Source organism: Odocoileus virginianus, chromosome 23 (assembly GCF_023699985.2).
Source record: "Odocoileus virginianus isolate 20LAN1187 ecotype Illinois chromosome 23, Ovbor_1.2, whole genome shotgun sequence".
Classification (NCBI taxonomy): domain Eukaryota; kingdom Metazoa; phylum Chordata; class Mammalia; order Artiodactyla; family Cervidae; genus Odocoileus; species Odocoileus virginianus.
In genome coordinates, this window is record NC_069696.1 from 34,471,813 (window position 1) to 34,486,437 (window position 14,625).

Below are 14,625 nucleotides of genomic sequence, written 5' to 3' on the forward strand. Positions count from 1 at the left end.
ACCTACTGTATAGCACATGGAACTCTGCTCAATGTTCTGCAGCCAGGATAGTAAGGGTGTTTGGGGGAGAATGGATACACATATATCTATGGTTGGGCTTCCCTTGTAGCTCAGTCGATAAAGCATCTGCCTGCAATGCAGGAGACCTGGGTTCGATTCCTTGGTCAGGAAGATCCCCTGGAAAAGGAAATGGCAACACACTCCAGTATTCTTGCCTGGAAAATCCCATGGGCACAGGAGCCTGGCAGGTTACAGTCTATGGGGCCACAAGAGTCAGACACGACTGAGCGACTAAACACACATATATATGACTGAGTCTCTTCACTGTTCACTTGAAACTATCACAACATCATTAATATATTATCCGGCAATACACAATAAAAAGTTTTTTTTTTAAAATAATTCACTTGTTACTCTAAAATCCACTCCCAACATGGCAGCCACAGCAGCTCTCAAATTAGTTCCTTGTCCAAAACCTTTAAAGACCTCCCACTGGATGGGAATAAAGTCCACTCATTACAATAACCTGAGCTGCATGATCTGAGGGCAAAACCTTCACCTTCTACAACCTCACCTCATTCCAGTCTGTCCTCACCCAACCTCTAGCCACTCTGACAGTTCCCCAAGTTACCAAACTCTTCCCATATTCCAGGCCTTTTTTTCATTTATTTTTTCATCAAATATTTATTTTCAGGTAGTACTTTAGACATCGGAGATAAAGCAATGAACAGGAGATTAAGTTCTGTTATCAGGATATTTTCATTATGGTGGAGGAAAACAGATTCTAAACAAATAAACATACATGCTGCCAGGTCATGATTAATGCCAAGAAGGAGAAGTGTAAGAGGATTATTTAGATGATGTGATATAAGAGGCCTTAGATTATGTAATATTTGGACAGATAACTGAACAAACTAAGGAAGTGAATCTTGAAGTCACGTTGGGGCCAAGCAAGAATACGCTCAGTTAGTCCAAGGAAGAATAAAGAAGCCAGTGTGCCCGGTTTTGGGTGAAGGAGAAGGAGAACAGTAGGAGGTAAGGTCAGACCTGAGGTACTAGACACCTTTGCACATGCTATCTTGGCCTTGCCTCACTGTTTCCTTGTCATTCTTTGGATCTCAAATGCACCCCTTCAATGAGGCCTCCCATGACCATCTTAACTAAAGCAACTGTGTACCCACTATTATTCCATACTGCTGCTGCAACTAATTTCCTTCAGACTATGTTGACATAGGGCTTCCCTGGTAGCTCAGCTGGTAAAGAATCCACCTGCAACGCAGGAGACCCCAGTACGATTCCTGGGTGGGGAAGATCCCCTGGAGAAGGGATAGGCTACCCACTCCAGTATTCTTGGGCTTCCCTGGGGGCTCAGCTGGTAAAGAATCCACCTGCAATGTGGGAGACCTGGGTTCAATTCCTGGGATGGGAAGATCCCTTAGAGGAGGGCATAGCAACCCAATCCAGTATTCTTGCCTAGAGAATCCCCATGGACAGAGGAGCCTGGCAGGCTACAATCCATGGGGTCGCAAAGAGTCAGACATGACTGAGCAACTAATCACAGCACACATGTTGACAATCAGTAATTATTTGATAATTATTCATTGTTAAATACTATTATTAGTTTTTTAAAATTTATTATGTCTTTTCAGAAGAAGGTGGCAATGATCACTTCTGAACTGTTCATCATTGTGTCTTCAAGCCATTAGAAAATGCTCAGTCATGAATTAATCTGACATGTACATTTAATATGGTGTTAAATAGTTACTGATGTCTTACCTTTATGGGGTAAATGAAAGAATGAAGACCAGATGAACCTTAATTTTGCTAATTATTTTCATTAATGTATTGTAAAACCATTGCAATGAAACCAATCTGGAGGCTGTGTACCATTCCATCTCAGAAATAATTAAAAAGTAGCTAAAAAATAACTCTCTAAGTGAGAAAATATTCAGTAAGAAAAGATAACTGAGACAATATAGACAATGTGGATCCATATTTGGGCTAGCTTTTCTCACCAGCTGGGAGAATAGCAATAGGGTTCAATGTTCAACAGTTTAACAATGCTTATAAAATTGCATATTTCACTGAACTAAAACTATTGTAAGTATATAAAATTATATGAAATAAAACTGTGTAAACTAGCAAACTAATGGTAGTGGCCTCACTTTTATGTAGAATTGTATAAGCTAATTATAGAAATACAAGTTGTTACATTTTTAATGTTTTTACCCATGAATTTTTGATTAATGAGAACTTTTAAAGATGAATAATGTTGCCAGGTTGAAAAATAGTAGAGTGAGAAATAGGAAAGCAGTCCTGACATCCAGAAACTGGTCCAGTACTCACAACTGAACCAGGGTCTCCTGTTAGATACAAACAATCTCACCGGACACCAACATCAGATTGTCTCTGAATCTGTGATGAGACAAAAACAAGGTCATCTGTAACCAACAAAACACCAAACACTGACCTCTCGGCTAAAATGAAGAGTTGCTACTTCTTTACCAATTACAGTTTTACCCATACTCTAGTCACGCCTAATCATAAATTTGCCCCACTTTCTCACCCACTTCCTGCAAGCAATCTAGAGCAACTTTCACTTCCTCAGTGTGTGTGTGCTCAGTCATGTCCAACTCTTTGCCACCCCATGGATTGTAGCCCATCAGGCTCCTCTGTCCATGGAATTTCTCAGGCAAGAATACTGGAGTGAGTGAGTTGCCATTTCCTTCTCCAGGGGATCTTCCTGGCCTTCCCAATTGAACCTGCATCTCCTGCATTGACAGGCAGATTCTTTACCACTGCACCACCTGGTAAGCCCTTCCGCTTCCCTAGAACTTAGGATTTGGGCTTTGAATGGGTAATTTTGAAGAAAGTCCACTTCCCTAGACCTTCTCCAAAATTACTCATTCAAAACCCAAATCCTATAATAGGTTCTTTCTACCATCCTATTAACACTCCATGGTTTTCAAGGGTATGGGTTTTCCTTTTCCACAATGAGTAATAAATCCAACTTGTTCAATTCCAGGTGTGTTCCAAGGGTATTAGGCTGCAAGGCATTCTGGAGAATTATACCAGATAATTCTGGATCTGATACCATAGATGATTCATATTAATCTTATGGAGAACTAATAGCTTGATATTTTGTGTCTCCACCACCTCTATATTCTAATCGCTCTAGAATCCTTGGCAGGAGCCAAACTCACTGATAAGAAAAAATTTAAGTAGCTTTGGAATTTCAGAGTACCTTGCTAAGCTTATTGGTGTTATAAATCCTAGACTATCACATCAGTGGTTAAGGTCTTTGTAAAAACATAGCATCAAACCTCTTCTCCTGTCCTTTGTGATAGGTGGATTGTAGTGGCATCCTGATTGGCAGAACTGGTTGGAAATTAGAGAATGGGATACAATATTGAGTTACAAAATCTTTGGAAAAGTTCCCTCTATGAGTCAGTCTCAGGACATTGTCTGACATTCAAACATAGTAGACATCATGTGGTCAATAAATCTCTAAAGATTATTCAAGCTAATTGGCTTTTTTTTTTTTTTTTTTTGTAATTTACTTTGGATCTAAAGAGAGCTACCTTTATTGTGAGGATGAAATCTGAGTAAACAAATTTCCAAAGCTGCCTAAAAATGCAGTTTAGGCAACAGAAACTCTTCAAATATATGACTTCCTGAGAAAAACAAAATTAGTGTGCTCTCTGATGATAAAATGAGATAGGGATCACTGAAATCAAGAAAACCTGGAATTAAAGGTGAAGAACCATTGTGTGTGGTCTTATGCTCATCCCATTGTGTTCAATAATATTCAGGATTCTGATGAAAGATCTGATGGAAAGTCTCTGACAGCAAATGATATTGCTCCCAAAGCAAATGTAGATCATGTTTGCCATATATATAATTATATAAATGCTCATATGAATGCTCCTCAACATAGGACATTTAAGAAGGTTCAGTTTACCAAGTAATCTTGATTGCTGATCTGGTCCATCATAGATATTGAAATAATCCCATTCACAGTTCCAAGATTCTTCCATTATAAAATCTTTAATCAATGCCTTCATTTTATTTCCAGACATAGAATAAAAAGTCCAGGTGCAGTTCAACATATTAGGATAAATGTTAGGATAATTGGGAGATGTGATCTCAAAAGAATTAACTGCAATCAGATCCAATATTGGACACCCTTAAGGCAAAAAGAAAAAAATGTTGTATGCAATAGTCAAAGAGCAGAGTTACTACTTTTTGGATCTGGTTTTAATGTCTACAACAGGTATTAAAACCTTAAACTGCAGTGTACTTATATTGTTATATTAATATAATATTTGTTATAAATATAATTAACATTATAATAATTATTATATATAATTATATTTATATAATAAACATTTATACAAAACATTGTGTTTTTATAATAAATATTACAATCAATATTGTAATAATTAATAATTATAACTATGTATATAATATAGTATATTATATACTGTTTCTTTACTTCCATAGCTCCTTATATATGATAACACAGGGTATAAATGAGTTTTGTTTTGAGAAACTGACCCTTCCTAAAAGAAGACAAAGTTCTTTGACTTTAACTCACAAACTATGAACCACTAAGTCACCCATATATACATTGTGATGTAGCTTTGTTGCTTATCTTTAGCACGCAGCCTTCTAAATCCCTGAGTAAATTACATACTCCTAAAATTCAGCTTACACTAAAAATTATAATCATTTATTTGGTAAGGAAATTTGGATCACTCTCAGATAGTTGAAATCAGGATATTAAGGTTCACAGGGGCCAAGAAGCTACTGCACCAAGAAGAGAACTGAGGAATTTAATGACATTTTGGATTTACTCCAAATGCTCTAGGCATTATTCAGTATAAAATTAATGCCACCCCCAAAGTGATTTACTTCATCAATAATCTTGTCATTTTAGTTAACTGTGCAATGGCCCAACAAAAAGAGAGGGTGAGGGGTGTCCAAGGACAATCCAGAGGATATAAAGTATATGGAAGGAATGTTAATGAAAACAGAGTTAAAATAGGGGGATCTCATAAATAAAACATGTATTTCTTACACAGTAATCAGATAAGGTGCTACCTTCTTACTCTCTACTCCCTAATCTGCCCTAGGTCTCCACTACCTCCAGAGCTTGACACTCAGAAAATTAATATAAGTTCATTATCTCATTATAAAGCAAATAGAATAAGGACACAACACTTAGAAGTCTTTGATAGCAGCCAGAGTATACTTATTCCTGAACAGTGTTTAGCAGAAGGAAATTCCTCACTCTATTTCTATAATATCAAGTAACCAAAGGCAGATCAACAAAGCCAATTCCTTACCTCCTTTATTCTCTTTACCATTAACTTTAATGTTTCCTCTCATGGAACCTAGAATAAGAGAATTCTCAAGGTCAATATATCCTAATTCATATTTTATATTTTTTATTCTTTCGTTTAAGTGATACACTTACATTGGAGAAAATTTCCAAAAGACAGATTTCAAAAAAGGAAATAAAGTCACCTGTAATCCCATCCTACAAGTAACCAATACTCATATTTTAATGTAAATCCTGCTTTTCCCTAAGCTATAGTATACACTTTTTAAAAACTGTATTTCACTTTACATCATTGTAACTTCTCCCAATTGTGAATATTCTTCCATATGACTAAATATTACACACACATTTTAGTGGGTTTTATATTTCTTACTCATAGATATTAATATTACAGTTTCCACTGATATATTTTGATTTGTAATCTCATGAGTATGAATGATGAGTCAGACCTTTTAAAAAATATTTATTTTTGTCTCTGCTGGGTCTTTGTTGCTGCGTGGGCTTTTGTCTAGTTGCAGTTCATGGGCTTCTCATCGTGGTGGCTTCTCTTGGTGTAAAGCATGGGCTCCAGGGCTCGTGTTTCAATAGTTGTGGCATGTGGGTTCAGTAGTTGTTGCTCCTGGACTCTAGAGCACAGGCTCAATAGTTGTGGTGTCCGGGCTTAGCTGCTCCACGCTATGTGGGATCTTCCCAGATCAGGGATCAAACTTGCATCTCCTGCATCAGCAGGCAAATTCTTTATCACTGAACCACCAGGGAAAGCCGAATGAGTCAGGTTTTTAACAAGCTTCACACACAGGGTGAACCTATAACATTTCTGCTATTGTTGGAAAAATGTCTGCACTAAAGGTTGTTTCTGTTTATCTGAAAACAGAAATTGAACACGTGTAAGAAGTCTTCTGTGTTGACTCCTACTCATTCTTTGGCTCTCAGCCGAAGGGATTTTCATAAGCAAGACAGATGTATTTCTTACTCATTTACTAGGTAAAGAGCTACTACCTTGCTGTCTGCTTACTAATCTACCGCAGCTAGGATGTCATTTCCTTTACTCAAACAATTATTGAGCATCATCTATTTGTAGGCGTGGTTGTATGGCTTGGAGAGAACAGCAGGGGGCCTTGCTTGGTGTGGCTGGGGAAAATGATCGGAGAGGTAGTCAAGGAGGGAGCCAAGAGCCAGATCATACAGAATCTCATAGGTCACTGTGAGGCCGACTAAGAGTGAGCTGGGAAAACATTGAAAGGTTTCAAGCAGAGGAATAACATGATGTGAATTATTCATTTTCAAAGGATTATATTTTGGGGCCTCCCTGGTGGCTCAGTGGTAAAGGATCCGGCTGCCAACGCAGGAGACAGGTCCTTGGTCTGGGAAGATCCCACATGCTGAGGAATACTAAGCCTGTGCACCACAACTGCTATGTTCTAGAGCCCCAGAGCTTCAACTATGTGGCCCAGATACCACAACTACTGAAGACCCTTGCCTGGAGCCTGTGCTCTGCAAAAGAGAAGCCACCGCAATGAGAAGCCCACACACTACAGCCAGAGAAAAGTCCACGCAGCAAAGAAGACCGAGCACAGTCAAATAATTAAACAAAAACTTTTTAAATATTTAAAAAATGATCATTCTGGCTGTTAAGAGTAAAACAGACTATGCAAAGGCTTGTATCAGAATGTTATGGTGGAATTGTTGAGAGGTAGTTGGATTCTAGATTAATTTTGCTGCAGGTCCATAGATGAACTAAATCTGATGACAGATGAGAGAAGAAAAGTCAAGGATGAACAATATAACAGCTTGAACACTTATTTAGTAAACTGCATTTGCCATCTACTGAGGCGGGGAAGACTGATGGAGGAAGAATTTGGAAACAGGTAGGAAATCAAGAGTTGCATTTTGGTCATGTTAAATTTGAGATACTTATTAGATACCCAAATGAAGAGGGAGGCAATTAGATATACAGTCCTGAAGTTCAAATCAGAAGTTAAGACTGGAGATATACTTTGAGTGTTATCTGTGTAAAGATGGTATTTAAAACGAGGGATTGGGTGAGATCACTTAAGAGTGAGTACAGGTAAAGAAGAAAACAGAGTCAAGGACTAGATCCTGGCACACCTCAACTTTTAATGGTAGGACAAATGAGGAGCGACCAGCCAAAAGACTCTAAGACCAGTGAAGAAAGAGGACAGTCAAGTAACAGTGGTTTCCTGGAGGTCATGACAAATGAAATTCTAGAAGGAAGAAGAGGTCATCCATGCCAAATGCAGCTGTTATGACCGAGAAGTAACTGTCAGATCTGAACTTGTGGGGTCACTGGTACCTTTGGCAAGAACACCATCTGGGGAAGGATAAGAAAGAAAGCCTTACAGGAATGGATTCAAGAAAAAGTGAAAGGGTAAAAGGGGAGAGAGTGACTAGAAATGCATTTGAAGGCGTTTCGCTATAACAGAACAAAGATTTCCCAGAATTCCATGCCCATCCTTTATCAAACTAAATAAGACCCCTCTGTCAAATCTTAATATAGTTGTTTTTTCACTGTATATTTTTCTGAGATTATTTGATTAGTTGACTGAAAGAAAAATGCACAACATGAGAGCTATGAGTTTGGTTTCATTTAGGGTCTTACTGAGGGCTATATCCATGAGACAACCACTCAGTACCTCTGGACAAGATGTTCCCAAAGAGGTAGGGGGTGAAGCCACTCTAAATGTCATTTTGGCTAGGGAGTAGGGACAGTCAAGCACATGTCTTGAAAGAAGATTACTGTTAGTCACAAGGAACAGAGATCTCAAGCTAATGATTTTAGTGCTTTTACATGAAAATATGAAATCTGGGTTCACTAAAACTCTTCCTGAAATATGCATCTAGCTATGTAAGGGGCCTGCTTGTTCAAAGCACAGAGCATCCTGTTACCACCTTAATTTCCTCTCTCTGAAGCACAGAGTGCACTGTCTATCAGCTACTACAGTGGTTTAATCCTGGAAGAACTGGGTGATAAGCAACAGTCTCTGTCCTTCTCTGTTTATAGATTATTGACTATCTCCATGCTAGACTGTCAACTCTTCTAGGGCAGGGACAGTCTTGCTCATCACTGAACCCTCAGTGCTTTAAACATGGTATAGCATAAGTTTAAAACCATTTGTTGATAATCTGAATAATTAAAAGCTTAAATGGTAAATTTGATTCTGTTTATGTTAGCTCCTTATGGTACACCTTTCACTTATGTAATTTGAATTTGATGCAAATCTTCGTTTTTTCCATCCAACATTTCTCACATTACCAACTAAGAAAGTAAATTCTTTTTGTAGAAATAACTCTCTAATTATATTCCAATTAACATTTTTAATGAATATTAATAGATAAATCTTAAGGACTAGAGCAACTCTAATGCTTAACTCAGAATTAAGCATAATTGCAAATGTTTTCTCTATAATACTCAATTTCCATAATTTGCAATAGCTCTCAATTTTCATAATGCTATCAGTGCCTTCACTCAAACTATAGGAATGCTGGGCAAAGCATATTTGTCAATAATCTGGTTACAAATAATACATATGAACTATCCACCAAACAAGTTTTAAAAAAGGAATCAATTACTCTTGATATTAGTACATTAAGGAAACCAATTTCAATATAGAAAAATTACTTGAAACTTTTAGGCTAGGGATAAAAATTCCTTCTGTATTGTTAAAATATTCCAAATATACAGAAAACTAGACAGAATTATTAGGTACTATAATAAAAACTGAAAAATCTGATAAATCTTATGCTTTATGAAGGTTTACTTTGATGTCTCCACAGATTATAGAAGTCACAACCTTAAATACTATCTTTTTCTTCTCTTCTAAAGCTTACAAATGAAATGAAGAACAAATTTCTTTATTTTATGACACATATTTTTCTAATAAAGCACAATAAAGCAAAAAGATAAAGATAAAAATATAAAAAAGTAACAGACTTACCAGACATATGAAAAGAATATCTCAAAGAAAATTCTTCCATGGCCAAACTTGCATTGTATGTGAAAATCAACATCATAAGAGGACCATGAGATTTTAATGAAGGTGAATCTCTTTCACATAGATTTCCTAGCCAAAAAGAAAAAAACAACAAAACAACCCCACCCCCCACAAAGCAACATTCTTACTATTCATCAAGGCAAAAGTTATTGAACAAAGTAAAAGGAAAAAATACTATTTTTAATACAAATTTATACTTTATCTACTACCAACAATTTAATAATGGGAAATTAAGCAAAACAAAACCAAATTAGAATAGATATGTTTTGTTCTAGTGTAAGCAGTGCTAAGAAAGTGGTTCCAAACCAACTAGGACATTGTACCCAGTTCTCTTAATGTCTGAAAGACTTAAGTAGATCTTTTAAAGTTATATAATAAAAAGAAGGTAACATGGTCTGGCTAGATCATCACGGAACTAAAATATATTTTGTCACCAGATTGAAATAACCATATATAAAGGAATATATTTGAGCTTTTGTTACATACAACTTTCATTTATCCACAGCACAACCAAATGAATAAGAGGCAAGGTACAGTAATTGGCATAAAAGTCAAAACCACTAGCTGGTCTAAATGAGATTTTTTTAGGCAACAGTTCTTAGACGTCTCCTGTGAGTCAGAATCCTAGGGCTAATTAGTAATGGTTTCACTCAACCTCCCGTTGCCCCTGGATTTCTAAAAGCATCCTTCAGAAGATGATGGAGACTGATCTTTACCCATGGTTCTCTCTCTTGTAAGGCTGACTGGTAATAGCCAGACTGCTGTTATAAAGTTTTCTGTAACTGCTACCCTATGAATCTAGTTCAACTTCTGGAATATAATATTTTTCTTTCATCTTCTGATTTTTATAGTTTTCTTTATGATCAGAATGTTTAATCCTTCACTAGAAAAAATCTAGACAATTTAAAAAATAATTACTTATAACCTTACAGTCTAGAAATATCCACTTGAACATATTGGTGTGTTTCTCCCTATGATAGGGACAGAATGGGATGATCAAATAGTGAGCACAATAGTGAGTTCCCCATTAGGGAACTGTAGATAGAGAGGGAACTATAGGGGGCTTTGGGAGACCACATAAGACTAATGAACACTCAAGAAAGTAATAAGAAAATTCTGACACAATGTGGGCTTGCTTGACTCATAAAGCAAAACAAGTCACTTAACATCAAAGTCAGATTGGCTTACTTAATGATAAAATCAAGCTAACTTCAGTTCAGTTCAGTTGCTCAGTCGTGTCTTTGTGACTCCATGGACTGCAGCACGCCAAGCTTCCCTGCCCATCACCAACTCCTGGGGCTTTCTCAAACTCACAGCCATTGAGTCAGTGATGCCATCCAACCATCTCATCCTCTCGTCCCCTTCTCCTCCTACCTTCAGTCTTTCCCAGCATCAGGGTCTTTTCCAATGAGTCAGTTCACATCAGGTGGACAAAGTATTAGAGTTTCAGCTTTAACATCAGTCCTTCCAATGAATATTCAGGACTGATTTCCTTTATGATTGACTGGTTTGATCTCGTTGCAATCCAAGGAACTCTCAAGAGTCTTCTCCAAAAGAACAGTTCAAAAGCATCAACTCTTTGGCTCTCAGCTTTATTTATGGTCCAAATCTCACATCATACATGACTACTGGAAAGATCATAGCCTTGACTAGACAGATCTTTGTTGGCAAAGGAATGTCTCTGCTTTTTAATATGCTGTCTAAATTGGTCATGGCTAACTTACTTAGCAACAAAACCATGCAACAGAAACAGGGGACATGCCCACAAACAACAAAATCAATGGCAGCATGAAACCTACATCCTGCTCAGTAAGGCCAGTGAGTTAGTAACCCCCAAAACATGTTCTTTGGCCTAGATATGTTCTTTGCACAATGCCCCCAGAACAAAAGAACAATAGTAGAAAATAAGGCCTACAAACTGCCCAGTGATATCATCGAATTAATGACCACCAAAACAGGCTCTGTGCACACAAGAAAATAATCATTTATGGAAAGATGACTTTTCACAATGAAAGGCCCTCATTGTACTGAGACCTGAAAATATTTTTCCAAGTGCTCTGACAGTCGAAGTAAACTTCCCTGCCCTACCTGGGGCAGGAAGCTGATGATGGAAGTTCTACTTTCTTTCTACTCAAGAAACACAAAGAAGATCTCCCTCCCCTCACTCTTTCTCTGATTACAAAAATGTAACCCATTGAGTACTTGGGCAGCGCGATGCTTGTCTTCCCGCTTGTGAACCTTACAAATGTCCTGTTCTAATAAATCACTTCCTATCCATCACTTTGCCTCTCACTGAACTAATTTCTGGGCTAAGACATAAAGGACTGTGGTGCCGGAGCTCTTCAGAGCCCTGGAAACAACACCCAATGGTTTCAGCTGGTGACCAGAGCAGGACTGTGCTGAGATAAGAAGGTCTGGGGTTGGGTCCTAGAAGGGCCATGGGATGCCACAGGTCAGAAGTTCTGGGGAGGACACTCCACTGATGACAGCCCATTTCAGTCAGGCCAATCAACCCCAGAGCTTTAGGGCTCTGATTGGGTTCCGAGATACAAGCCAGGGGAACAATGATATGGATGTTTAAAGAACTGGAGGAATGATGACAATCAGAATGGGTTGCCATGGAGAGGTGGTATGGAAATACAGAAAGAATCTTATTGCTGGTGCAGGAGACAAGGGAAATGGTATGTGAAAAAGAAGGAATTTCACTGTCTGGGTTGCTTTGACCAGGTTTGAGCCCTAGCTACATAGATATATATATCTATGGCAGTGGAATGGCTGTGCTTGTACACATACAGGCACTATATGATGTTGCAGGATTTAGCAATCTCTACTCTTTTCTTTCACCCTGAGGTTTTCCTTCTATGCTCTCTATCAATTCCGTATCCTTTAACTCCAAAAGACCCATATGATCACCGAGGTGTAACAATTCACTTTTCTCTCTCAATTTGGCAGAGAACCAGCTTACAAGACTCAAAGTACTTTTCCTTAATTACTAGGAGTGCCCAGTTGAGCACCTACCAGGCCCTGATGTCAGTCTTTTCCTCCCTCCAGGCCCTTGCGAGTGTTAACCCTTTTATTTCTGACTTGCAGCCAGACAAGTTCCAGATCATCATCGGCACCATTGGGGACATCTTCTGTACTACTCCTTTGTGGCAATTTCTTGGGCAATAACATCTGGTTGGGAGACTTCTTTGGAAGGGATACCATCTAAAATCATAACTGCAAATCTTGATCAAATTGCACAAGAACAAAACTTTTGGATAACCCAGGAAGCAGAGACCTCTCCTCAGGTTTGGGTCTAAGATGGGTCAAATTGAATGAATTCCAGTTGACACCCGTCTGGGACATGTACTCCAAGACTGGAAAAATATTGAACAAGATTTGAAAAAGAAAAAAACTTCCCAGGCTATGTAACCATGTTTGGCTGCAATATAAGTTAGAGAGCCAAGAAAAGTGGGCACTGAATAGGTCTCTAAATTATAATACAATATTGCAACTAGACTTACACTGTAGAAGGGACTCAAAAGGGAGTGAAATACTACATGTTCAAGTTTTTATGACCTTGTATTTGAGAACTGTAATTGGAAGGAATCTAATATTATGCATAACCCAGAAGGCTCATTTAAGGAAGCAATCAGAGGACAGTTTAGCTGACCCAGTGTACAGGGCCATGCGAAGACCAGACCCCCCACAGAAAGAAGCTGCTGCTCCTGCGACAGCTCCCAGTGGGAGCTGTTCCACAGCCTCCTGGAGGAGCTATTGTGCCAACAGAAGCTCCCAGATCTGAGAGAGTTACTGCTCTAGCTGAGGCTAAAATCCCAGGGGAAAGTGTATGCAAAGGTGAGAAGAGGTCAGCACCATATTCCAGAACTCCTTCTCTGTACCTCAAGTTACCCGAGGAACACAATCTCAGCCCAGCTGGCACCCACAGTGGCATAAATTACTAGCCACCTGTCCCCACACGCAGTAACAGTAACAGGCTGTTACTGCTCTGTCATTTCAGAACAGTAACAGTCCATGTGCCCTTTTCAAAATGTCTGATCTAAGTCTGGCCGAGGATAAATTGGGAAGTTTTTCGGAGGACCCTGAAATTTTCACTAAGGAGTTTAACAGGTCAGTGAGAACTTTTGATCTCACCTGGGGAGATTTGCAGATTTTTACTATCCCACTGCTGCACCCCAGAGGAGAAACAGTATATAATACTAGCAGCCAGAGACAGTTTTGACCAAACGGCAACTAGGCCCCAACAGGGACATGCAGTTTTTCAAGTGGGGAATGACACTGTCCCTGAGGCTGATCCACAGTAGAATCACCAGATGAATTCTACTGACAGGGACAGACAGGACAATATGATTAACTGTTGATAGAAGACATGAAGAAGCTTATGGTAAAGCCTGTTTATTATGAGAAAGTAAAAGAAGTCCCACAGAGACCAAATGAAAATCCTGCAGTTTTTCAAGAGAGATTAGAGGAAACTTTTAGAAAGTATACAAATGAGGAACCCCTTCCCCCAAGGGACAGACTCTTTGTCCTTTTGGCTACGCATTTCATAGCCCAGTCTGCCCCAGACATCAGGCACAAAATTCAAAAGGTAACTGCTGGTCCTCAAACCCCTATGAATGATTTACTCCAATTGGCTTATTCAGTTTTCAATAATATGGATGCAGCCAAAAAGGCTGAATGCCTGAAGAGAGACAAACAAAAGGCTCAAAAGATTACAAAGGCTTTGCCCACTCAGGGACCAAAGGAGAGGCCGGGTTTTTTGGGCCAATCTGACCATGGTGGGCCATAAGGCCTACGGGCACCCAAACAAAATCACTGTGCCCTGTGTGGACAGAAGAGATGCTGGAAGAAAGATTCTGATCAGTCTACCCTTTGCCAACAGTCAGTGCTTGGGCAGAGGGGATACCTCAGATGCCAGTGGGAGATGGGGCCCATTAGGCTTCACAATTGGAAGATAGAGGGGCCTGAGGCCAGAAGAGCTTTGCCTAGAGATACCATCTATATAATTAATGCTGAGTCTTAATGAAGTAGCAGGCAACTTGATAGAATTTCTCATAGACTCTGGTGCAATCTTCTCAGTCTTAACCTAAAGGATTGGAAATCTTAACAATCATAAAGAATATGTAGTGGGAATATCAGGAAAAAGACAACGGTACACTTTCCTGGAACAATTTATGTGTATCATTAACGGCCAACTACTTTTACATTCCTTTTTGTTTGTGCCTGATTGTCCCTTTAATGGGAGGAGATTTATTAAACTAGTTA

At 38.7% G+C, this 14,625-nt stretch overlaps 1 protein-coding gene across 1 annotated transcript in view; it reads right to left on the bottom strand.

Annotated features, from left to right (window-relative positions):
- Positions 1-12,387: 12,387 nt before the first annotated feature.
- The window catches only part of OVCH1 (ovochymase 1), a 66,732-nt gene continuing 64,494 nt past the window's right edge, over positions 12,388-14,625 (bottom strand). The window contains exons 18-19 of the mRNA XM_070453069.1: positions 13,022-13,167; positions 12,388-12,564 (exon numbers count right to left, since the gene is read on the bottom strand). Of these exons, the coding sequence (XP_070309170.1) occupies positions 12,388-12,564; positions 13,022-13,167 (323 nt within the window). The remainder of the gene's footprint in view (positions 12,565-13,021; positions 13,168-14,625) is intronic.